This window comes from Phyllostomus hastatus, unplaced genomic scaffold (genome assembly GCF_019186645.2).
Source record: "Phyllostomus hastatus isolate PE091 unplaced genomic scaffold, TTU_PhHast_1.1 phas_contig_133, whole genome shotgun sequence".
NCBI classification, from domain to species: Eukaryota; Metazoa; Chordata; class Mammalia; order Chiroptera; family Phyllostomidae; genus Phyllostomus; species Phyllostomus hastatus.
Genome location: NW_025333577.1, coordinates 3,014,458 through 3,039,464, shown reverse-complemented (window position 1 = coordinate 3,039,464; position 25,007 = coordinate 3,014,458). Strand labels below are relative to the sequence as shown.

Genomic DNA, 25,007 nt, shown 5'->3' with positions numbered 1-25,007 from the left:
GAGGCTTGCTCTGCCTTGTTGCTATGAAACAGACACAAGCTAAAGCCAACCCTGACCAGAGACAATCCCCATGTTTCTTGAACTATTATCTGTAAATGATGTCAGTTTTTCATGATTGTAGCTTTTTGAGCATTGGTTAATGAGCTTTATGTGCATACTATGTATCTCTCTGTGTGAGCTGAACTCAATAAAAACTCAGGAAAGGAAATGTTCAGGACCTTTCTCCTCTGAGAGACTGGTCATCTTTCCTCCCAAAGCAGATCATGTCTTGGTAGATTTATTCTCATCCGTGACAGCGGGGGAGCTCTGCGGGCAGAGGTCCCCACAGACAGGGAAGGAAAGGAGAGGAAACATCCAAAGCCCAGGGTTTCATTCCTTCCCTGACAGAGAGAAACCAGGGGAAATAACTGATTCTAGGACCATACAGGGAAAGTTCTAGGTTCACCTGGAAAGAAGTGCCCAAAGAATGACAGGAACATGCTACAAGGACACTGAAGCCAAACCTGATGATGTACCTCAAGCATCAGAAAAAACAGTGACAGTCACTGACTGATGCCCAATGAGTACATCCTATCCACGCGTCCTTAAAGGTTCTCAAGGAGACTGCCAGAAAAATAAGCCCATCTGTCACCATATGATGCCGCCTTCAAAACAGCCCCACACTCTGAGAATTCAGTTCAGATCCTGCCTTCCCAGAGGAAACTGTATTTCAGAGGAGCACATGGTCCCTGTTCTGGCTTAGATAATTACATGCTAGAATTTGGAAAACATCATTTCCCAACCTATAATGAGATTCCTGAGTAGGCCAGGATTACCTGTGCAGACACTATTAGGTGAAGGGATGGTGTGGTGTCAATGTGGCCATGGTGGGGGAACACATGAGTGGGCAGTGAACAGTCAGGCTGTCACTGCCCCTACCTGCTCTCCATGTTAGGGTCAGCAACACTAAGATTCTGCATGAGATGCAGATGGGACCTGTACAAACCCTCTCCCCACAGAGAGGAGTTCCTTTAACTTGCTTTTCTTTTTAAGATTTTATTTATTTACTTTTAGAGAAAGGGGAAGAGAGGGAGGAAGGGAGAGAAATATCAGTGTGAGAGAAAAGAAATATTGATCAGTTGCTTGATTGCTTCTCTTATGCGCCCTGACCAGGGATAGAACCCACAACCCAGGCATGTGCCCTGACCAGGGATCTAACCAGTGACCTTTTGCTTTGCAAGATGATGCCCAACCATCTAAGCCATACTGGTCAGGGCTAACTTTCCATTAGCAGGCACTAAAGGGAATGTTGGAAGGAGGGAGAGAAGCAGCCAGCCTGCCCTTTCGGAAGGGGGATGTCTCTTTGCAAGGGTCCACTGTTTTCCACCAGACACCAGGCTGCTGGGTTGGAGCATAAATGACCACAGACTGCACAAAGGTCCTAAAACCAGATTTTGCTGGTGACTGTACAACAATGAATGTTAATTTACCGAAAGTCTTTGAAGGGTACCGTGATGGCTGCATTTTTTAAGGTACTTTTTTCTTAATTTATTGATTTTTTTTTAAAGGAAGGGAGAGAGAAACATTGATTTGTTGCTTCACCCATCCATGCACTCACTGGCTGATTCCTGCTTATGCGCTCACCAGAAATTGAACTGAAACCTTGGTGCATTGGACTGAGCACCCCCCCCCCCCCCCCCCCCCCGGGCCAGGGCTGCAGTGGCTGTGTTTTATGGCATTTAATCAACTGTGAGAAAAGGAGGGAAGCTCCTTTATAAGCAGAGATAAAAGTGGCCTGGACAATAAGCACATGAAAATACACTCCACATCATTCCTCATCAGGGAAATACAAACCAAACCACTATGAAATTAATGATTGATACCCACTTAGGACAGATGGCTTTTTAAAAAGTGGACAATAACAAGTATCAGCAGGGATGTGGAGAAATTGGAACCTGCTGGAAAAGTAAAATGGTACAGCCATCATGCAAAAAGTTCGGCAGTTTCTCAAAGTGTTAAACATAGATTTACCATGTGATCCAGTAATCAGCTCCTTAGGCACATACCCAAAGGATTCGAAAACAGGTATTCAAACACATTCTTGTACAGGGATGTTCATAGCAGCACTATTCAAAATAGCCAAAGTTGAAAGAACCCAAATGCTCATCACCTGATGAGTGGGTTTTTAAAAAAATGTATTTCCATACATTGGAATCTTATTCAATCATAAAAAGGAAGGAAGCCATAATAATGTAGCATGACCTGGATGAACCTTGAAAATATGATGCCGAGTTAAAGAAGCCAGAAGAAGGCCCTGGCCATGTAGCTCAGTTGGTTATAGCATCACCCAGATACACCAGTTGGGGGTTCAATCCCTGGTCAAGGTTCATTCAAGAATCAGCCAATGAATGCATAAATGTGTGAAACAACAAATCAGTGTTCCTCTCTCTTTCCAAAATCAATACATAAAACATTTTTTAATATCATGCTTTTATTTAAAGAAGAAGCCATATATAAAAGACCACATATTGTATGATTCCATTTGTATGGAATATCCAGAATATGCATATTCATAGAGATAGAGAGTGGAATAGGGGTTGCCAGGAGTTGGATGGAGAGGGTGTATGGGGAGTGACTGCTAACAAGTGCAGTTCTTTTATTTTTTATTATTTTCCTTTCATTTTCTTCAGTTGTTTTTTTTTTTTATTTTGGAGTAAAACGTTTTAGAACTAGTTGGAGGTGGTAGTTATATAACATTGTGATTATACTAAAATCCACCAAATTGTTCTTTTTAAAATGGTTAATTTGTGTTCACCTTTATTTAAAAAGGGGGATAGGGTTTCTGGAACACCAGGAAGGAGCCCTTAATGGGTCCCAGGCTGGAACAAACCAGCCATCAAGGTGGGTTTGTGGAAGCTTTTAACTTGGACAACTAGCAAATCATTCACTTTATTTGTCTGTTTGCTTTTTTTTTTTGTCTATTTTTTGTTTCTTTTTGTGCGAATGTGTTTTAATTAGGAAAATATTCTTATTTTTATTTATGTGTTATTATTATTATTATTATTTTTAAATTATAAGAGAAAGTTTATTTAGAAAGTTGCACAGGCCCTGGCTGGGTAGCTCTGTTGGTTAGAGTCATCCTGATATGCCAAGATTTTGGATTTGGCCCTGGGTCAGGGCATATACAAGAATCAACCAATGAGAAACAACAAACTGATGTTTCTTTTGTCTCTCTCTCTCTCGCCCCTGCCTTCCTTTCTCTCTAAAAAATAAAAATCAATAAAATAAAAATCAATAAGTAAACTTTACAAGTTTAAATCTCATTTAAAAAAGAAGAAAAAGAAAAGAAAGGTACAGAGGTAGAAAAATCGAGCCAGCTGAGTTGTGTAGGTTCACGAAACAAGTTACAGAAGCAGAAGAAGAGTCCTTGGAGTTTAGGAGAAAGGAAGCCAAGTACTCTGGAAAAGATTTCATCTAGCGTCCTCTGGGAGGGGAGAGAGAGAGAGCTGAAACCATTCTTGCTTTTAAAAGCTGCACCCAATGTAAACTGTAATTAAAAAAAAAACTGCATCCAGAGGTTAAAAGAGAAGGGTTCATCTGTGTCTTGAACATGAAGAGGACTGAGGAGGGCGGACCCCATCATGGTGGACGTGGCTAGGTCAGGGTGCGAACAGCATGGCAAGCAGGGCTGGGGGTGTTTGGTCTCCGTCACCCACCTCAACCCGCCAGGAAGTGCTTTTCAAATCAGAAGCCAAGGACACAGCTCAGGAATGAAAAATAATCCAACCTCAACGCAATGCACAGCCTCTGTGGGGCACAGGAGCCAAGGGCAGAGACAGGGCAAAGAAGACCTCAGAGAGTGGGATGCCATTGGTATAAATTGGAACTCAAGCAAATCGACAGCGACCTTCGATTCGCTGTTTCCTAAGAGGGGAGGAGGTAGGTGAATAGTCCCAAGAGTTTCACAGGGGATAATGGGAAGGTTCTAAAACTGGGGAGTGCTAAGGGTCACAACATGGTTAAGTTACTGAACATGATCAGATTGTCTGTACACTTGGAATGAGAGAATCCTTTGAGCAAGTTGAGGTCCAAGGGTGGGAAAGGCTGCAGAAGCGAGTGAAAGTGTCCCTCTCACACCTGCTCCTGCACCCAGGGCCCAGTGCACTGGAATTCCCAGCCCCAGGATGCCCAGGAGCAGCAGGGACTAGAACAGAACATTTTAGTCTGGTTTTAAGAGGATTTGTTAAACCCAGGAAGGAACGAGAAACCTTAAGGAACAGAACTGCCCACGTGTGCCACCTGGACACGCTTTCCTTGTGGCCACAAAGTTTTACCAAAAAAAAAAATGTTTTTTGTTTACATTTTGTTTTAGTATAGTAAATACCGGACCGAAATAAAAACACAAATAAAAGACAAATTTAGAAAAGAAAAAGTTTGCCCTGGCCAGGTAGCTCACTTAGAGCGCAATCCAGATATGCCAAGGTTGTGGGTTGGATCCCAGGTAGGGGCACGTGTAAGAATCAACCAATGAATGCATAAATACTTGAAACAAGAGTTTCTCTACAAATTATCAATAAATTAAAAAATTTAAAAATTACTAATTTGGGGATGAGCGTGCTCACGTATCCTATGTTGTTCTCCTTGTTTCTTGGGCTTTTCACATTTTCAAAATCAATGAATAGCCTGGGTGTGGGGACCTTAAAGGAATGCAGAGGTAGTTGTAATTAAGATTACTTAAATTTAGGTCTCCTCCTTCCCACCTGGTTTCCTCAGGCTGCTCTAGGAGGCTAATAATAGCTTCTTTGTATTTTACATATGAAAGGAAATTAAACCTTTTGTGTTGTAAATATTCCTCACCCCACCCACACACCACACCCTCATTGGCAGTCACTGATACCTCTCTGGATGTTTCTTTTTTGCTTAATCTTTTCCTGGCCCCACCCATTGCTCCTAAGCCTCTGCAGGATCCACCCAGGCCTGGTCCATTTCCCTTTCAGGTGTCTCAATAGGATCCGGCCACTGCCCCCCACCCCCACCCTAAAGGTCTCATTTCCTCTCAATACAGTCAAGGAGGCTACACCCCACCCCCCTTGCCCCTCCCCACTGCTGGTACCTGCCTGGTCAGGTCCCACCTTCAGTTTCAACTCTATCACCAAAACACATTTTCCAGGAGACATGCTTAGCATCTGACCCCTTGGGCCAAAGAAAGCTCCTGGCGCACTGAGGTGTGTGTCTGGGTCTTAGAACCTGCATCCCACACCCGGCACAGCCCAGATCCATTACCATAGGGCTTGCAGACACTGTGGTCTGGGTGCTAGGCTTCATCCACGAACAGTGGCTGCCACAGAAGGGATCCTAACTGGAAAGCCAGCCTCATAGCCATGGATGGAGGTAGAGGGGGGTTGGGAAACCAGGCTGAGCTGGAACTGGGGACTGGACTTTCTGACTCCTGACCTAAGCCCTGGGGGTGGGTGTCCTGCCTCCACCAGCCACTCAGGAGCTCCATTTTTAATGCTCTTTTCTGTGCCTGTATCCTTGGGACCTCCCAGGTTCTTCCCTTGATGGTCAGCCTTGTCTCCTGCCCTTTCACATCCCCCACTACCTTGAAGACTCTAAACCTAGAATGTTCAGATAATTCCAGGCCACATTGGCCCCTCCCTAGCTTATTAAACCTGTGCCTTTGGCTGCACTATTCCCCCAAAGGCCTCCATAACCACTATGACAGAGGCCTTTGGAGAGAAAAGCAAAACATGTTTTCGCAAGGCCTGAGTGGGGTCAGGGCTTGAGTTTCTCCCCGTCCCACACCCTCCCTCTGCAGAGTCCTCACACAAGCCTTTCCACCTGCACTGATGCTCTGCCAGCCATATGTCTGGAGAGTTGTTTTCCCTCTGACCCTTCTTATCCCCCTGTCTGTAGGGTCTCGAAGGATGGGAGAATGAGACCACCAAAGCGGTAAGGCAGAGCTGAAGCATATGGCATGAGAGAGGCAATGGGAAGTATTCAGTCCATGGAAATAATGGCATTTATCACTTACTATATGGAGACCCTGAGTCTCTGGCAGCTGTACTTGTTCTCTCGTTGCTTGCTAACAACTAACCACAAACACAGTAGTTTAAAACATCCACTTTATAGCTAGCTGTAGGTCAGACATCTAGGCTGCAGCATCCCTCTGGGTGTCACAAAGGCTTCAGTCAAGTTGTGGGCGGGGCGGGGCTCTCATCTGGAACCTCTGGGGGAAAATCAGTTTCCCAGCTCACTCAGGTTGCCGACAGAACCCAGTTCCAAGTCGTTGTAAGACTGAGGATCCCTGTTTTCTTGCTGGCTATCATCCAGGGGTCTTCTCAGGTTCTGGGCCCAACCATCACTCCCGTATTCCCTGTCATGTGGCCCCTTCCACCTTCAAAGGCCCCCAGGTCCTTCTCCTAATTCAAGTCTCTGCTTTCCTCTTCAGTCTTTAAGGACCTTGCTGATTACCTTGGGCCTGCCCAGACTATCCATGGTCATCTCCACATTGTGAAGTCAGCTGATTAGTAATCTTGATTATACCTGCCATATTCTGGGGATTTGGGCAGGGCATTTTTAGAATTTTGCCCCCCTACATTAGATTACTTACAATGCCCCAGAATCCAATGAAATTAGGTCCAGGGCACAGTGAAGCCGCTGTTGCCACCTCCACTTCTGTTTAAGTTGTAGGGGCAGCGGCTGTATGTCAAGGTGAAGGACAGACATGACCTCCGTCCTGTTCACAGGCCCTGTGACAGACGGAGGGAAACTTGAGGTCAGGGAGGTTCCCTGGGGAAGGTGCTAGCAGCTGAGCTGTGTGAGGTGCTACGGATAAAGGAACTGAACAGGCCAGCTTTGAGGTGGGCACAGCAAGGGACCTGTGAGGCCAGAGAAGAATGATCAGTGACAGGAAATGGAGAGGAGAGATCAAGAGGGGTCGCTGAGGTGGAATGTGGTAAACACAGTGGACCAGGCAGGCTATTGTGAGGGATCCACATTCTGAACAAAGACAATGTAGCCATTAGACTTGGGTTTTAATCAGCTTCCTCAGGTCATGGGCCACAGGAGGGGCTGCCAGTGGGGAAGGTGATGCCCCACCTAACATATTCCCCTCCTGTCCATGGCCTTCAAAACAATTACAGCACAGCTGCGGTAAGCAAGCACTCTGACCTTGTTTCCAAACTGAAGGCTGAGAAGTCACCCCTCCAACAAGATAGACCCCATGCCTGCTGTATAAGGCATGGGGTCCACTGAGGTCCAGGCCCTCCTGCCTCCCTCCAGCCCCCATGAGAGTAACGCCAGGCCAGCTCACCTCTCCAGCCTCACCATCTATCATGCATGTGCTGGACAGCCAGTCCCCGTCAAGGCCCTTGCAGACCTATCCTGTTCCCTAGGGCCGGACAGCTCTTCCCACAGACTCTATCCCTTGTAACTCCTGCAGAGGTACCACCCATCTCACCCTCCACCCTTCCTTTCCTGTGCTCCGAGATACATCATTCAGATCCAGAAGCCTTCCTTTATTTATCATGGCTAGCCCTGGGGCAGGAGGGCGGGAGAGGGGTAGAGCATCCAATCAGGCTATCTTCACCTTCAGCCTGGGACCCATGCTCAGGCACAGGGCAGAGTTAGGCTCCAAGGCCGGGTGGGATCTGCTCCCCCACCTCACTCACAAGCCCTACTCTTGCTTGCACTCCTGTCATGGGTACAAGGCCTCTTCCTCCTAGGTCGTATGGGGTGTAAGCCGAGCGCGAGCTCCAGCAGCAGACTGCCTTCGCAGGCTTCAGGCTGCACAAGATCTCCAGCTCCGCAGCACGTGCACAGGGGTGTGGCCTGCAGATTGACAGCACAGGCTCCACCTCCGCCCCGTCTCTAGGGCGACTCCGGAACCGTGGCACGGCCCAGGCATCCTCGCGGCCCAGCAGTCGCTGGATCTGAGATTGGTTTCCCAGGAACTGCTACCTGGAGGCGGCGGCGGTGAATCGCTATAGAAACGCCGGAAACGTGCTCCCGCCCAGGGCTTCCCAGCGCCGCGGCGGCCGCGAACTTCGGTTCCGCTGGAGTTGCGGCCCGGAAGTGCGGCCTTAGCGGTGGTAAGCCGGAGGCGGCTACGGCCGGGCCCGGTGCCTGAGGAGGAGCCGGAGGTGGGGTCGGGCGGGCATCCCCGGGCCGCAGGACCGGCGGGGAGGCCGGGGCGTGTCAGGAGAGGGGCGCCCGCACTAGGTTTGGAGTGCACGTTAGGGACGTGAGGGGGCGCTGCAGGCGTGGGCGGGGCGCGGACGCGAGAGACCCGGGTTTTGCGGGCTGCAGCGGGTGCACCCGGCGCAGACCAGAAAGGGGCGCTGGGCTCAGGGCAGGGTACGTGCAGTGGCGCAGAGCGCGGGAGAGGGCGCTCGGGGCTCAGTGTGCGGCGTTGTCAGAGGCGTGGCGTCGGGAATGCGGCGCGGGCCCTGGAGGGATGGCTTAGGGGCCGTGTCCTCAGGTGGCCTTTGTTCCTACGCTCCAGGAAGGCCCTGCTGCCTCTGGAACTAGGACTTGGGGCCTGTCAGGGACTAGGGAGGAGTGGATTGGAAAAGGAAGGGATCCAGCCCTAAGTGTTGATGTACAGGTTTCTGTCCCATTCCGGGGAGCGCACTTGAAGTCCTTTAGATGCTGGGTGAATGGAAAGAGGAAGGATGCTTGTGGAAGAGGCAACTGCGCTTGCAGACTTGACTCGTTTGTGGAATTGCCAAGAACTCTTCGCAGGGGTTGGGGGCAGGGGGGGCTCTGAGCAGAGGAGGGTCCCGATCAGTTAGGAACGAACAGGATCCCTTTGGCTGTTGCGTGGGAAATAGACCAGGAAGGGGAAGCCAACAGGTCACTGAGTTAGTCCAAGCCAGCGGTACTGGCGCAGTGGAGGTGTTTGAAGCGGTCTGAGGGGTCTGGTCCTAGCAAGGCGATTTGGGCTTAAAAAGCAGGACAGAGTGAGTCTAAGACCCCAGTAGATGCTGAGGATTAAGGAAGGCCTCACTCTGGGGCCGTGTGACCCTGCATGGGCTAGACTGATTTCAGGGTGCATCCTGTGTCCCAATTCTCCTTCCCCAGACCGGAAATGTGTGGCCTGGGTATGAGATGAGCCATGTATTTTATTTCTGTTTGATAGAGGGAAAACTGAGGTTGAGTGAGCATGGTGCCTGCTTGATGGGTGAAGTAGCAGAGTTGCTCAGATTCTCAGAGTCCATTGGAGGGGTGGTAACCCCTATTTCTGGTGCCTGAGGGTGGGCAGTGCTGGGCTTATGAGGTCACACTTTGACAAGAAGCATCCAGATTGCTCAGCCATGCTCCACTTACTCCCACCCAATCACACACCCCTGTGGAGGCCACACAAGTCCCTTCTCTGTGTCCCACAGGCACCATCCATATTCCAAGAAGCATCAGGCTGCTGTGTTGTAGTGTGCCAGAAACTACGTGTTTTCCTCTTGTGGGGTACTTGCCAGGCTTTTGCCCAACATACTCTGAACGTTTTGTGACTCTGCACACTCCTGATCACCTATAGTCCAGTAGGCAGGTTGAGCCACTCCACTCTGTGAAGACCTGTACACTGGTTACCAGTGATGAGGCAGCAGAACCGGGTCTGCTCAGGGCCTTGGATGCTCTAAGGTTGGGGAGTGTGGCAGGGGCAGAGTAAAAGAGGTCACGAGTGGAGGGAGTATCAACTGTCCTGGTGGAGAGTGAGCCTATTCTGGGTGCAGGTCTCTGCCCTATTCTCCACAGGGCTGCCCCTCGAGTGGGATGTGGGGAAGGTAGATAGATATTGGAGTTGAGAAAAGGGTGGGTGAATGGGTCAAGACAGGAGATGCCAGCCCTGGACTCTCCCTTGAGTAGTAAGCAACATTGGTGAAAGGGGAATGGTAGGCCTTTGATATTCTCAGCCTCCCCCAGTGGTCTGCAGAAAACTGTGGAGTTGGCGAGACCAGCAGAAATCCTGGAGAGCGAGCGAGGGAGGGAGGGAGGGAGAGAGAGAGTGTAGGGGAGTCAAGCTGGGCCCTGTGTGCTGAGCTGAGCGCTGTAATGATCCGGTAGGAAGGGCTGAGAATTGCCCCTGGGCCCTGTCCTGCGACAAAGGCTGAAAGGACAGGGACACTAAAGCAGAAGGGATTTCCTGGCTGACCTCCCCCCTTCACCCTCCTCCTCCGGTGTAGATGGCGGCGGCGGCGGCGGCGGAGGCGGTGCACCACATCCACCTGCAGAACTTCTCCCGCTCGCTGCTCGAGACCCTCAACGGGCAGCGACTGGGCGGGCACTTCTGCGACGTGACAGTGCGCATCCGCGAGGCTTCGCTGCGCGCGCACCGGTGCGTGTTGGCCGCCGGCTCACCCTTCTTCCAGGACAAGTTGCTGCTCGGTCACTCCGAGATCCGCGTGCCACCTGTAGTGCCCGCACAGACAGTGCGTCAGCTCGTAGAATTCCTCTACAGCGGCTCACTGGTGGTGGCGCAAGGCGAAGCACTTCAGGTGCTCACGGCTGCCTCAGTGCTGCGCATTCAGACCGTCATTGACGAGTGCACACAGATCATCGCCCGCACCCGCGCCCCTGCCCCAGGCACCCCTGCGCCCCCGCCCCTGCCCACGCCTGTGCCCCCGCCACTCGCACCTGCACAGCTTCGCCACCGCCTGCGTCACTTGCTGGCCGCGCGCCCCCTGGGCCATCCAGGTGCGGCGCACAGCCGCAAGCAGCGTCAGCCCGCGCGCCTGCAGCTACCTGCGCCCTCTGCTCCGGCCAAAGCAGAGGGATCGGCCACTGACCCCGCCCTGCCTGCGGGCCCAGATGAGGGTGGGGAGGATGAGGACGAGGAGACAGATGACGACACTGATGGCGAAGACGGCGAGGGCGGAGGCCCAGGCGAGGGCCAGGCGCCCCCTTCCTTCCCCGAATGCCCCGCGGGCTTCCTTACCTCTGCCGCTGACAACGCACGTGAGGAACCAACTGCATCCGCCGTCCTCTCCGAGTACGGCACTGGGAGGGACTTCTTTCGGGGGCCTTCAGCGGCTGAGGACGTGTTCCCCGACAGTTACGTCTCTGCATGGCAAGGGGAAGAGGGCACGGCAGTAGAAAGCTGTCCCACCGAGGCCTCAGCCCCACCTGACTGTGTTGTATCAGGGCCTCGCCCGCCTGCCGTGAAAACCCCAGGGCCGCCCGTAGCCCTTTTCCCCTTTCATCTGGGTTCTCCAGGGCCACCGGTGCAGCACCCTCTCCAACCCTCCGGGCCAGCCCCCGCACCCCCCGCCACCTTCTACCCTGTGCTCCAGCCAGAGGCCGCCCCCAGTACCACTCTGGGGGAGCCTCCGGCCCCGTCCACTGCTCGCGCCTCTGCCCCTTTGGTCCCCTCTACGCAAACTGCGGGTTCCCAGCCACCCACCTATGAATGCAGTCACTGCCGCAAGACGTTCAGCTCACGGAAAAACTACACCAAGCACATGTTCATCCATTCCGGTGAGCCAGGGTGTGTCTCAGCCTCTGAGTCACTGGAGATTCAAACCTAAGGCGGGATTGGGCACTGGGTGGGGGTGGTGACTCTAGAGGAACCTGGAAATTGAGCCCCCAAGTGCTACACCTGTGGAGTGTAGGGGTGTGGGATGTGTCCTAAGCCTAGGTTGTGGGGCAGGAACCTACCCTTTGGAAACGGGCAGTGTGGCCTTAAGTCACTAGGTGGAGCTGGAGGGATGGAATTGTGGTGGCAGCGTGGCCAGGTTGGGGAGCTGTGCTGTGGGGACCTTCATGGGTCTACTTGAGTGTCAGTGGATCCAGTGACTGGGACTGGGTGCAAGGCAGTGTGGGTTCACTGCCCTTGGGGAAGCGTGGGAAACAAGAAGAGAGGTGGTCTGATTAGGCCTGGAGGAGAGACATGAAGCTCCCCAAGGCTGCAGGGAGTTCTTGGACCTCAGCATATCGGGGAGGCAGGCTTGGAAGCTGATAGGGGAGAAGGAGAGTGCTGTGTTGGGGATTGTGGAGCCAGGGGCTGAGGTGGTTGCTGGCAGGTCCTGAGAGTGTCACAGGATTGTCGCGGGTGCTCCTGGGGAGCACAGGAGTATGCAATGCCAAAGGTCCAGGTGGACTCTAAGAAAAGCAAAGATTTGTCTGGAAAGCCAGTGGGAACGGCATGGGGAATTCTGCTGGGCCAGGAAGTTAGGATTTCACTGAATGTTGGGGAGGACATCAATGTTCTGTGAAGTAGTTTAGACTTTGAAATCTCTGCCTGAAATCTCCACCTGGCTGCCTTGGGGAGGAAGGAGAGAGAACAGGGGCCCCAAAGCAGTACCAGCCAAGATTTGCCAGCTTTGTGTGGCCTTAGCCGGGTGGGTGCCAGGCCTGGTTGGTTTGCAAGAACCCCTCCTAGGCACTGCCCCACAGCCACCTGCCTCTGAGAAAGGCTTCTGTTTAGACCAGATGACTCTAGGGACCAGCACAGCCTGTCTCCTCTGATCCATGGTGAAGGGCAGTCTGCTCTGTCTCCCCAGGGACATTAGAATGGCCAGCAGGAAGGGGTTCCAGCAGAGAGGGGTTAGATAGGTATGTCCAGGTCTCTTCCAATGTAAGGGTGCTGGGACTTACCAGACCATCCCCAGAATGGTGGCCAGAGATGAGAATTCAGAATCCTCTATGGGCATGGTAGGAATGGGGGGGAGGGGAGGCCTCGTCGTCAGCGGTGGGGATAGGGACATTGACAGGCTAGCCCCAATGGGCTGTGATGTCCCACACAGGTGGGGTTCCCTACTGGGAGGGTACCTGTTGGAGTTGCGAGACCCTGACAGTCAGTGGGATTCTGGTGTGATGGTAAGGGTCTGGGAGAGGGGAGCCCCAGCAGGACAGAGGAGGGGATACACCAGGCCCAGTGTGGGGTCCTTGTCGGATAGTATGGTCTGGGGGTGGAGGGTGGTCCCAGAATGTCCTTGTCAGGCAGGGGGATTCCGGGTTGATGGCTGGTCCTGGAGGGGAGGGGAAGGGAGGGGAGTCCCTGCTGGCAGAGGGGCGGGGTGTCTTTTCCCACCTGACATACATGTGGGGCCCACCCTGTCGCCCACAGGGGAGAAGCCCCACCAGTGTGCCGTGTGCTGGCGATCTTTCTCGCTGCGTGACTACCTGCTCAAGCACATGGTCACTCATACGGGCGTGCGCGCCTTCCAGTGTGCTGTCTGTGCCAAGCGCTTCACGCAGAAGAGCTCGCTCAACGTGCACATGCGCACACACCGGCCAGAGCGTGTGCCCTGCCCCGCCTGCGGCAAGGTCTTCTCGCACCGTGCGCTGCTGGAGCGCCACCTGGCTGCACACCCTGCGCCCTGATCCGGGGCACGAGGCCTGGCCATGCCCCTCATGGGTTTGACCAAGTCCCTGAAGGAGGTCACACCCTTCACAGGGTCTTGAGAGCTAGTGGGCTATGCCACACCCACTATCGGACCCCTTAACATGCCTTCCAGCTAGGTATATCCACCAAGGCACCTTGGCCATGGTCCAGCCATTCTACCACGCTGTCCCCTGAGCACAGACCCTCCTCCATTGTCCACGGGCCCAACTCAGACCCCTCCTAGGTAGTGTCAGGTTGGGGCTGATCTGGGATCCCACCACCTCTGAACTGGATTATCAGGCTTGGGGGTGGGCCCAGGATTCCTGACTCCAACTTTGATTCCTGCCCCACTGCCTTCCCTGAGTAGGGTGCCATCTAGGGCTGCTTCTCTACCCCAGTGTCAGGCTGGGTGAGATCCCTGGCATCTTCCCCTAGCCACTCCTCATCTGGCACCTAAAGGAGCTCCAATGGACTCATCATGGACTGTGTATTAAAGACTGGCTCTCGGACCCAGACCCAGAAGCTGTGAGCTCCTGAACTGTGTATTCCTCACTCCCACAGACTGGCTGTGGGCATTGTGGCTCAGTGCCCCCCTCCCTGGGGCAAAGACAAGTCCGTCTGGTCATCTGGCACCTCTGTGCTGGAGTGGGGTGCACATATGACTGCCACCTGACTCAGAGAGTTCTTGGGCTTGTGCAGAGGGTACAGGTCAGCTCCATATGAAGTGTGTCTTCAGAGAGAAGCCACAGGTGCCCTGCCCCGGGGGATTGCTCTACCCCAATCCCTGTTGCTGCTGTCCAACAGGCAAGTTTTGAAGCCTGTCCCCCAGATCTTCCAAGACCTTTGGACTTCAGAGCTTCTCTCCCTGCTCTGATGGGCATAATGGTTGAGCATGTTAGTTCTGCGGGGCCCAGAGAGTCTTTGAAAGCAAGGCTGCCATGAGAGGATCTGAGCCCTAGCGTAACTGCCCTGGCAGGCAAGGTTTGGAGTGCCAGGTGGGCTGGTGTCAGAGTGGCAGCCGGGGACCCTTGGGTTTCTTGCTGGGCTGCTGAAGACAGTAGTGGCAAAGCTCCTGCCACCAAACCCTGCAATCAGTTTGGTTGCCAGTCCAGAGGGAGGCTGGCTACTCCTTTCTTACCTCTAGCACAGGGGTGGCCCCTGGCCTGGGCATCCTGCCCTAAGGCTTTGGGGCAGGTTGAGGGGGTGGTATGGCTTGGAGGGTGGTGCCCCAGATCCTGGGCTACTGACAATGCCTGTCTGAACTCCCCCTGTGACTGCCTTCCAGAGGTGAGGGGCCTCACCATGCATATGGTCCCCACTGATGGTAAGATACATCTGTTCAACAGAGCACAGAACATGAGTGGGAGTCAGAGCTGGTTTTGAATTTGGACACTGCACAAGTTACTTTTAGTACTTACTGAGCACTTACTATACACTTGGCTAGAGCTTCAGTCCAGCCAAGCCTAATCTCCCTGCAGATTAAGTGGGTGTCGCTGAACCAAAGGCTCCCCAGTTGGATTCCCAGTCAGGGCACATGCCCAGGTTGTGGGCCAGGACCCCAGTAGGGGGCGCACAAGAGACAACCACATATTGATGTTTCCCCTCTCTCTAAAAATAAAGTAAATCTTTTTAAAAAATAAGTGGGTGTCATTGGAGAACCTCTAGGTGTGGCATGAGGAGCAGCAGACTGTGCTTGCAGCCCACTGCCCTTGCTGTCCTGTTGACTCTGCCCCTGGCCCATTTCCCAAGTGCCTGGTCCACAGTGGGTGCCCACAGGTGCAGAGAGGTAACACAGGACTAGACAAAGCTAAACAAATAGGTGGGGGTAGAAGGGCTAGGGGCAGGGAGTTGGGGGCTGGGTGAAAATGTGAAGGGGTTAAGAATTGTCAGTTACAGAATAGGGGGATGTAAAGTACAGCATAGGGAATATAGTCAATATTGCAATATCTGTATGGTCCCAGGTGAGTACTAGGTGTGGGGGGGATCACCTCCTAAGGTACATAAAGTTATCCAACCACTATGCTGTACACTTGGAACTAACCTAATATTGAATGTCAACTGTAATTGAGGAATAAAAAGAAGAACCCTGGCTGGGTGACTTGGTTGGTTGGAGCAGTGTCCCATACAACCAAAAGCTTGTGGGTTCAATCTCTGGTTGGCTCGGGTATGAGAGGCAACTGATGGATGTTTCTCTCTCTCAACCTCCCCCTGCCCACTGACTCAAGGTCTGTAAATATATCCTTGGGCAAGGATTAAAAAGTAACAACAATAAAAATACCCCTAGCCTGCATGGCTCAGTTGTTTGGGTATTGTACTGCCAACTGAAAGGTCACAAGTTCAATTCCCAGCCAAAGCACACACCTGGGTTTCGGGCGCTGGTGACAATGAGAGGCAACTGATAAATGTTTCTCTTGCACATTGTTTCCTTCTCTCCCTCCCGGTCAGGTCAGGTCCCCAGTAGGAAGTGCGTGAGAGGCAACCACACATTGATGTTCCCCTCTTTCTCCCTTCCCCTCTGTCTAAATAAATAAGTAAATAAATAAAATCTTTAAAAAAGAGAAAGAAGGGTGGCAGCAGAGTCCTGGGACTGGTAGCACCGCTGTCACAACTGCGCAGAACAGCCAGGGGCCAGAGGTCGAGGTCGACAGCTTCCGGCGTCCTGCCGTCACTTCTCTGAACACAGAACTGGTGCAATGGGTCTTTGGCTGCGCCTTTCACTGCTGCTGCTCCTGCTGCTGAGCCTAGGGAGGTCCCCATGGCTTGCAGCCGTGGCCCTGGCACTACGCTGGCTCCTGGGGGACCCCACCTGCTGCGCGCTGGTAGCCCTAGCCGCGCTGGCGCGGCCGTGGCTCCTTCCCTGGATGCCCCACTGGCTGAGTCTGGCTACCGTGGCTCTTGTGCTGGCTCTGCTGCCCACACGGCCACCCCCAGGGCTGCGCTGGCTGCCCGCCGACGTGGCCTACATCGTTGGGATCCTCCGCTTGGGCCTGGACATCTGGGTGCGCTTGAGCCGCAAGCCCCCCTTAACCTTCGTGGATGCCTTTGAGCGGCGGGCGCACATGCAGCCGGGCCGCGTGACCTTGGTGTGGACTGGACGTGGGGGCCGCTCAGTCACCTACGGGGAGCTGGACACCCAGGCCTGCCGGGCAGCGTGGTCCCTGAAGGCGGAGCTGGTCGACATCGCGGGCCAGGGGACTAGGGAATCTGCTGCTCTCCTGGTGCTGCCCTCCCAGTACATTCCAGCTCTGGGTCTGTGGCTGGGACTGGCCAAGCTGGGCTGCGCGGTGGCTTGGATCAACCCACACATTCGTGGGGGGCCTCTGGTGCACTCGGTGCTGAGCTCCGGGGCTCGGGTGCTGGTAGTAGACCCAGGTGAAGACCCCAGAGGATGGAAGGGGATGGGGCAGGGGACAGACACAGACTGTTCAGAGGGTCCAAGTAGGGGCTGGGCAAGGAGCTCCTCCCTCCTGGCTTACTCCGGAGGCTCTTGGAACTTTAAAGTAATATTGGAGTTACCAGAAGTGTTCTTGTTTTTTTTTTTTGTTTACCGTGACTATTTTTTTTGCCAATAACTACTACCGTATGTTGCCGTATATAATGTGCACCCACATTTTGGGCCCAAACTTTCAGGGGAAAAAATTGGTTTTAATATTTTAATTACTTATTTATATTTAGAAAGAAAACCAATTTCATATTCCAGCATATTATTTTGCATCTGGATATCATTATTGCTTTCTAGACTTATACTTTTAAGGCAGAAGCATAAATAAAAGAATTAAAATATGTTTTTATACACACACATACAGAATTAGTACTACCCATGTATAATGCACATCCTTATTCTTTCCTCAAAAATTTGGGTGAAAACTGCACAATATACACAGCACATTACGGTACTCATGGGGTTCTTTACAGAACACAGAAACTTTGTCTGCTGGCTGCATTCTTTGGGGCTGGCAGTGAGCTCCTCTGCCCCATCTCTGGGTCTCAGGTCTCCCCTCCAAACCTTGAGGGTGTGCCTTGCCTCAGTTTCTTCTCTGGCCCATCCCCACAGACCTCCAGGAGAACCTGGAGGAGATCCTCCCCAAGCTGCAGGCAGAGAAAATCCGCTGCTTCTACCTCAGCCTCTCCTCCCGGACACCGGGTGTGGGGGCACTGGGAGCCACCATTGATGCTGCGCCCATGGACCCTGTGCCTGCTGACCTGCGTGCTGGGATCACACCTCGGAGCCCTGCTCTGTTTATTTACACCTCAGGGACCACCGGTGAGAGCAACCCAGCAACCCTAGCCCCAACCTCTGAACTCTCACCCTGACCTGACCCCAAGCCTGACCTCCAAAACCCACTCTGTGCTTTGATTGTGAAATCTGGCCTGAACCCCGCCCCCACCAATGTGATATGAGTAGTCAGTGCCAGAATCCTCAGTAGCAAACAGCCACTGAAACCCTAACAGAGCATTCCACCTCTGAACCCCAAACCTACCAGACCTCCTTGAACCCACCTGCAAATCCTCACACTCAACCAGCTTCTGAGGACCATGCAGACCTGACCATGGAGACCCAGCCCTGCATGTTGTGCCCCTGCCACCCCACCCTTCCCATGCCTTCATCCTCTAGGTCTCCCGAAGCCCGCCATCCTCACGCATGAGCGGATACTACAGATGAGCAGGATGCTGTCTCTGTGTGGGGTCACAGCTGATGATGTGGTCTACACAGTCCTGCCTCTATACCATGCGATGGGACTTGTTCTCGGGGTCCTCGGTTGCCTGGAGCTCGGTAAGCCCTTCTCTGATAACCTCTGCAATGCAGGGGACTGCCAGACTGGAGTGACAAGACCCCATAGGTTATCCAGCACCCTGGGTCTTCCCTTTATGGCAGAGAGCCCCAGGAGAATCCGCACAGAGGCTTGGACACCCAGATAGTCCCCAAAGGCTGTTTTAGTAAGGAGGTGACAAGAGCTGGTGTGAGGTCACTCATGTGAGCTCTTGTCCCAATGAGGAAATTCTCACCAAGAACTCCACTGGGCTGTCTGCTAGGACACCCGTCTAGGAATTCACATGGAGACCTCTCCATAGTGCTTTCTTTCTTTCTTATTTTTCCTTAAAGTTTTATCTTCACACCCTGGCTGGTGTGGCTCAGTGGAATGAGTGCTAGCCTGCAAACCAAAGGCACAATTCTGTTCCCAGTCAAGGCACATGCCTGGGTAGTGGGCCAGGTTCCTAGTTGGGCGCATGTGAGAGGCAGCCTATCACTGTATTTCTCACATTGATGTTTCCCTCCCTCCCTTCCCCTCTCTCTAAAATACATAAGTGAAATCTTTAAAAAAGAAAAACTTTAAACACATAAAAATTTCTACGTGAATCCTCACACACCCACAACCCAGCTTCAGCCACCATGATCATTTTGTTATAGTTTCTTTGATCACTTCCTCCTTTACTCTTGTCTTTTTTATATTAAAATATTTTTTAAACCACAGAAAATTTCAAACATACACAAAAGTAGAATAAATACTTCAGTGAAGTCTCCCATGTCCTCATCCACACCCAGCCTCAACAATTGTTAACATATTGCCAGTTTTATTTCACATGAATTTTTCTCAGGATTATTTTAGAGCAAATCCTAGAAACAGTATCTTTTCACTTACAACTGTATCTATGTATGTATCTCTTAGATACAGAGACTTAACAAGGACTCTTTAGTACCATCTGATGCACACTTCATGTTCAAATGTCCCCAGTGGTCAAATTGTCTCTCACAGTTAGTCTCATTGTTTGGTCTTTGCTCCTCTTTCCTTGTGTTTCCTGTTAGACTGGAAATTCCCTCTACAGATGTTAGATTCAGTTCAATTACTCTTGGCAAGAACTGTGTGGTCAGGTTCATTGTGCTTCCTAATTACTCACATCGGAGGCAGCTTACAACTGTGATCCTAACTTAAAGAGCCTGAGGTGAATGGAGAGCTTTACTTGGAAAACTCTCTACCAACCTTACACCTGGTTTTACTAGCTCTTAATGACCTTTCCTGAATCATGAATTTTATTCAGGGAGCTGTCATTTTCAAGGTTCAGGCACCCATTTTATTTATTTTTTAAAGATTTCATTTATACACTTTTAGAGAGAGAAGAAAGGAAGAGAGGGAGAGAAACATGGATTGGTTGCGTCTCATGCACCCCCAACTAGGGACCTGGCCCCCAACCCAGGCATGTGCCCTGACTAAGAATCAAACCAGTGACCCTTCTATTTGCAGGCCAGCACTCAATCCACTGAACCACACCAGTCAGGGTCAGCACCCATTTTATATTTTACCTCCCTATCAGAAATACAGGCTCAAAGAAGATACACTTGCTACTAACCAAGCACACCAGCCGTTGTCCCACTGGGTGCAGGATTATGATGTTTTACTTGCAGGATTCTGTTGAGGATTAGGGTTGAGTTTGGGAGAGTGCCCTCTACAGAGCCAGCTGTAGAGAAAGGAATCAGAAAAGGAGGGCTCACTTACCTGGGGTGAATGTAGTGGCTCCTAAAATTAATTAATTCGTGTGAGCATCCTTCAAAACATCCATCCATCCACCCACTCACCTTTCCATCCACCCATTTACCAGGCTATACTTCTGCTCAGATAAAACACTTATCATAATAAAAAATGATTAATTTTCATAGCCCTTATTTAGCAATGCTTGCTTTCTATGAGGCACCAAGCTTTCCACACATCCTGGACAAGGATTCAAGTGTGGGCCCGCTTATGCTTTTCTAATGGAGGCAGTCCTGGCTGGGCCAGGGACATAGAGATGAGCCCAGTGTCATCCTAGGCTTCAGGGGCCTCAGATCAAAGCAGCTTCTCACAGCGGCTGGAAGCATGACCTGAAACTCATTCCTCTCCTGCCTCCCAGGAGCCACCTGTGTCCTGGCCCCCAAGTTCTCTGCTTCCTGCTTCTGGGATGACTGCCGGCAACATGGTGTGACTGTGGTCCCATATGTGGGTGAGGTCCTGCGGTACCTGTGTAACACTCCCCAGGTGAGGCACTCGGGTAGGGCTCCAGGGGGAACACCTTATGTATGAAATCCCAGCTGTGCTGTCATACCAGGTAAAGCTCTAAGGTGTATTCAAGTACAGGTCTCAAGCAAGGTCCTGCAGGTTAAACACCCCAGACAAGAGCCACATACGATGAGTCCCACACAAGGCTTCCAATGATGGCTTCTTCAATTATCACTTGTGCTTCCTTGGGCAGCTGACTTCACTTCTCTCAATCTCAGTATCCTCATTTGGAACACAAGGATAATATCTCAAGGGGATATGATGAGAATTAAACATATGTACTATGCCTAGAACACGGTGTGGCTCAGGACAAACTCATTAGACGTAAGCCAGCCTCATCCTTGCAGAACAATGAGGTACAGACCACAGGTAACTGTCTCCAACCAAGGTCCCCAGGTATCCCTCCAGATAAAGCCTGTAGGCAAGCCCTCAAGGAAAGACTCCAGGCAACTACCCCCACGTAAGGCCCCTAGGTAACTCCCCAAGATGAAGCTTCAAATCACTTTTACCAGGTTACCTCCAGGCAAAGGTCTCCAAGTAACCCTTCCAGATAAAAATTCCAGGTATCTGTCCTTACATAAGACACAAGATGAGGCCTTCAGTCACCCTAGGTATTCCTCCAGGTAAGGCCACATGTTAACACTCTCTGCCTCTAGGTAATACCTGCAGGTAACCTTCTAAGTACAGATGCTAGGTAACTATTCTCAAGTAAGAACCCCTGGGAGACTCCCTAGGTATACACCCCTCATCGCCTCCCAGGTAACTCCTCAGACCTGAGGTAGCCCTCCCAGGAAAGGGTTCTCAGGTAGCTCCTTGTTACCCTCCTTGGGACATCCCTGCAGCGACAAGAGGACCGGACACATACAGTCCGCCTGGCAGTGGGAAACGGACTCCGGGCAGATGTGTGGGAGACCTTCCAGAAACGCTTTGGCCCCATTCGGATCTTGGAAGTCTACGGCTCCACGGAAGGCAACATTGGCTTTGTGAACTATCCAGGGCGCTGTGGGGCTGTGGGCAAGACGAGTTGCTTCCTTCGAGTGAGTGGGTTGGGTATGGCAGTGACCCTGATCGAAGCTGAGTGCACAGCACCTCTGCTGACACCTTTCCACCCTCTACTCAGATGCTGTCCCCCTTCGAGCTTGTACAGTTTGACACGGAGGCCGCCGAGCCTGTGAGGGACAAAGCAGGCTTCTGTGTGCCTGTGGGTCCAGGTATAGGGCTTGGGGAACCTTCCCTGGGTGTGGGAAGGGTAGGGACCCCACTTCCTTCTTGGCTGGAGCAAGCCACCCAAAGCTTTGAGGTCAGTGCCCTATTGTGGTGTCCGCAGCAGCTCTCACCTGGACGCTGCCCAGCCCGTCTGACCACCATCTGGGACCTTCTGCCTCTCAGCTTCTCAGCTCTGCCCGGCTTTCCAGTCTCAACCTCTTGTCTGCTGTGTCTCTGGGTTTCCATTGGAGTCGTTGCCTCAAGCTTGTTGTGGAAGCCATGTCCTCCCAGGCATCAATTTGCTGTCCTCTGCCTTCTCTTAGTCTTCTCTTCTGGGGCTTTGCAAGGCCCTGGCCACATTTATTCCCGCCATCATTTGTCTCGCCCTTGTCCACCCTTGTTATCCTTTTCCTACTTTCATTGGGCTTCCCATGCCACCTTCTGTCTGTCTTTCTCTCATTTTCTGTCTCCCTATCCCTGTGTCTGAGTCTGTTTCTTCCATTTCCACATCTCCCTGTCTCTGTCGGGGGTGATAAAGCTCATCGTTGTTGCAAATCTCCAGCGGGGGGCTGGTGGGCTTCTGAGGTTCTTGTCCTTGCTTAATGCCCCCAGGGGAGCCGGGGCTCCTGTTGAGTCGGGTGTTAGGCCGCCACCCTTTCCTGGGCTACCGCGGACCTCGAGAGCTTTCGGAACGGAAATTGGTGCGAAAAGTGCGGCGCCCGGACGACGTCTACTACAATTCAGGCGACGTGCTGTCCATGGACCGCGAAGGATTCCTCTACTTCCGCGACCGCCTCGGGGACACCTTCCGGTTCTGGGCGGGGTTTATGGGGGCGGGACTGGAAGGCGGGGCCACCGGGGCTATTAGACACTAAAGGGAGGCCGACTGGAGAGGCGGGGCTTCTGGATTCCAGAGGGGCGGGGCTTGGTGGGCAAGAGGCGGGGCCTGCTTATTATCAGGGGCGTGGTCACAAGCCCGGCTACTACCCCGCAGATGGAAGGGTGAGAACATATCCACGAGGGAGGTGGAGGGTGTGTTGTCACTCGTGGACTTCCTGCAAGAGGTGAATGTCTATGGTGTGCCTGTGCCAGGTGTGTAGAGTTCACCTCACTTTATTTTTTATTTACTTATTTTTAGAGAGGGGAAGGGAGGGAGAGAGGGAAACTGTGTGGTTGCCTCTCAAGTGCCCCCTACTGGGGACCTGGCCTGCAACCCAGGCATGTGCCGTGACTGGGAATCCGACCTGCGACTCTACGGTTTGTAGGGCAGGTTCACCTCATTTTAAACCCGATTTTAGCGGTGGGGCAACTGCTAGGACACAGCCAGTGAACCGCGCTGTGCCAGGTGAAAGGGTCGGCGGAGAGTGACTGGTGTGCTTCCCAGGGTATGAGGGAAAGGTGGGCATGGCCGCTGTGCAGTTGGTCCCTGGCCAGGCCTTCGATGGACAGAGACTGTACCAGCATGTCCGCACTTGGCTCCCTGCTTATGCTGTCCCCCATTTCATCCGCATTCAGGTGAGCCCAGGGCGGGAGTAGTTTGTATGGTGGGTGGGAGGTCTTGGCTGTGAGGGTCACAGTCGGAGTTACAATCACTGCCCCTGCAGGACACCCTGGAGATCACGAAAACTTTCAAACTCATTAAGTCCCACTTGGTGCGTGAGGGCTTCAACGTGGGCGTCATTGCTGACTCACTGTTTGTGCTGGACAACCAGGCCCAGGCCTTCCGGCCCCTGACACAGGAAATATACCAGGCCGTGTGTGAGGGTACCTGGAGACTCTGAATATCTGGCCCGCCAACAAGACATCTGAAGGGGCAGGGCCCAGTGCTGACCATTGCCAAAAAATAAATAATAAAGGGAGGCACTTTAATGCGGAGCTGGAGCAGCCATGTTTGAGGAACTACCTTGCATGTCTTATGTCTGAAGCCTTTCAAATGTTAAAACAAGAAGAAGAACAACAACAACAACAAAACACTGGCTGGTGTGGCTCACTGGATTGACGACTGAAAGGCCGCTGGTTCTATTCCCAGTCAGGGCACATGCCTGGGTTGCAGGCCAGGTCCCCAGTTGGGGTCATGAGAGAGGCAACCGATTGATATCTCTCTCCCACACTGATGTTTTTCTCCCTCCCTTCCCCTCTTTCTGAAAATAAATTAATGAGGCAAAATAACCTTTGGATGTAATCAATTAACCTTGTGTCCTAAACTGTTTGCAAGGATAACAAGTAGTTATGGCTACTGAACAAATGACTACATGATTCAAAGTTAAAAACATTGCCCTGCCTGGTGTGGCTCAGTGGGTTGGGTGTTGTCCATCAAACCAAGGGGTTGCCAGTTCTATTCTAGGTCAGGGTACATTCCTGGGTTGTGGGCCAGGTCCCTGCTTGCCAGAAGCAACCAATCAATGTTCCTGTCACACATCTGACCCTGGGCCCAGAAACAGAGCAAGAATAAACTTGGATGTGTACACAGGTATCTGTGTGGATGGAGAAATGAGCCAGGAGTGCAGGGCTTAGTACTCTCCAGGATCCATGCTTCAGGGTCCCCCTTACCTCCTCACCAAAGAACTCAACTAGCCTGTAGGAGTGGCTCTCTCTGGGAAAGGCCAGCAGTATGGGAGGAACCAGCAGTCTCTTAGCCACTCTACGGTGCAGAGGTAACAGCACTGACTCCATCCCAGTGGGTCTTTTGTGGCCTGAGCCAGCGGATGTGGATGTGCTCTGTGGGGGTGGAGGGTGTGCCATCATAGGCAATTGTAAAGAATGAGTGTGTTTTGGACTGAGGCATGAGGGTTGAGCAGAAGGTAACTGGGAGAGTGCATGTTTAAAGGCCCTGGGGCAAGTACTGGGGGTGGTGAGCAGGTGCAGAGGCCCCAAAAAATGGAGTCTGGGGTCTGACTGATGTGGCTTAGTGGATTGAGTGCCAGCCTGTGAACCATTGGTTCGATTCCCAGTCAGGGCACATACCTGGGTTGCAGGCCAGGTCCCCAGTGGGGGTATGCATGAGAAACCACCACACATTGATGTTTCTCTCCCTTTCATCTTCCCTTTCCCTCTCTCTGAAAATAAATAAAACCTTTTTAAAAAATGGAGTCTGAAGTGTCTTTAGAACCATAAGTGCCCTCTGGAACATTGTGGGAACTGTGGACCAGGAGTAAAGAGATAGGAGGTGAAGCCCCAAGCGCACAGCCTCTGTGGAGTGTCTCAAAGGCTGGCATTGCTGCTCGGGGCATTGTGGGAATAGACCAAGGCCAGAGAACATTGAGGCCTCTGTGGCATATACCGGGGTGCCATTACAGTCCAGAAGTGTGGGCTGGAGCATTTTGGGAGCTGCAGGCAAAAGCTAGTGGATGTTGAGACCTCTGTGACCTGAGACTGCCACCACCAAGACAGGGTATAGGGACACTCTCTGGGTCTGTAAGTGCAGACTGAAGCTTACTGACAGTTGAAGGCAGAGGCCAGCTAATGCCGAG

The 25,007-nt window shown here is 52.2% G+C and overlaps 2 protein-coding genes across 7 annotated transcripts; both read left to right on the top strand.

Annotated features, from left to right (window-relative positions):
- The first annotated feature begins 7,499 nt into the window (after positions 1-7,499).
- Positions 7,500-15,554, top strand: ZBTB45 (zinc finger and BTB domain containing 45). Of its 6 annotated transcripts, none has more exons than XM_045849059.1 (3): positions 7,500-8,072; positions 10,161-11,451; positions 13,043-15,554. In XM_045849059.1, the coding sequence occupies exons 2-3, from the start codon at positions 10,161-10,163 to the stop codon at positions 13,297-13,299; spliced, it is 1,548 nt and encodes a 515-aa protein (XP_045705015.1). In that variant the 5' UTR covers positions 7,500-8,072; the 3' UTR covers positions 13,300-15,554. The 6 variants fall into 6 exon arrangements, with proteins under 6 accessions (XP_045705015.1, XP_045704998.1, XP_045705025.1 ...); XM_045849042.1 differs by having other exon boundaries at positions 8,069-8,123; XM_045849069.1 differs by lacking the exon at positions 7,500-8,072 and adding an exon at positions 8,079-8,202.
- A 373-nt stretch (positions 15,555-15,927) lies between these two features.
- Positions 15,928-23,589, top strand: SLC27A5 (solute carrier family 27 member 5). Its single transcript, XM_045848901.1, has 10 exons — positions 15,928-16,672; positions 17,355-17,564; positions 17,916-18,074; positions 20,186-20,310; positions 21,174-21,368; positions 21,452-21,542; positions 22,150-22,348; positions 22,532-22,629; positions 22,922-23,052; positions 23,142-23,589. Exons 1-10 carry the CDS (start codon positions 15,994-15,996, stop codon positions 23,316-23,318), a joined length of 2,064 nt encoding a protein of 687 aa, XP_045704857.1. The 5' UTR covers positions 15,928-15,993; the 3' UTR covers positions 23,319-23,589.
- Positions 23,590-25,007: the final 1,418 nt, after the last annotated feature.

Excerpts from the sequence above, each read along its gene's own strand:
- ZBTB45 (XM_045849059.1), top strand. The coding sequence starts at position 10,161 with ATGGCGGCGGCGGCGGCGGCGGAGGCGGTGCACCACATCCACCTGCAG. Across the intron at positions 11,452-13,042 it reads GCACATGTTCATCCATTCCG|GGGAGAAGCCCCACCAGTGT; the intron begins GTGAGCCAGGGT and ends TGTCGCCCACAG.
- SLC27A5 (XM_045848901.1), top strand. The coding sequence starts at position 15,994 with ATGGGTCTTTGGCTGCGCCTTTCACTGCTGCTGCTCCTGCTGCTGAGC. Across the intron at positions 18,075-20,185 it reads CCTCGGTTGCCTGGAGCTCG|GAGCCACCTGTGTCCTGGCC; the intron begins GTAAGCCCTTCT and ends CCTGCCTCCCAG. Across the intron at positions 23,053-23,141 it reads CCCATTTCATCCGCATTCAG|GACACCCTGGAGATCACGAA; the intron begins GTGAGCCCAGGG and ends CTGCCCCTGCAG.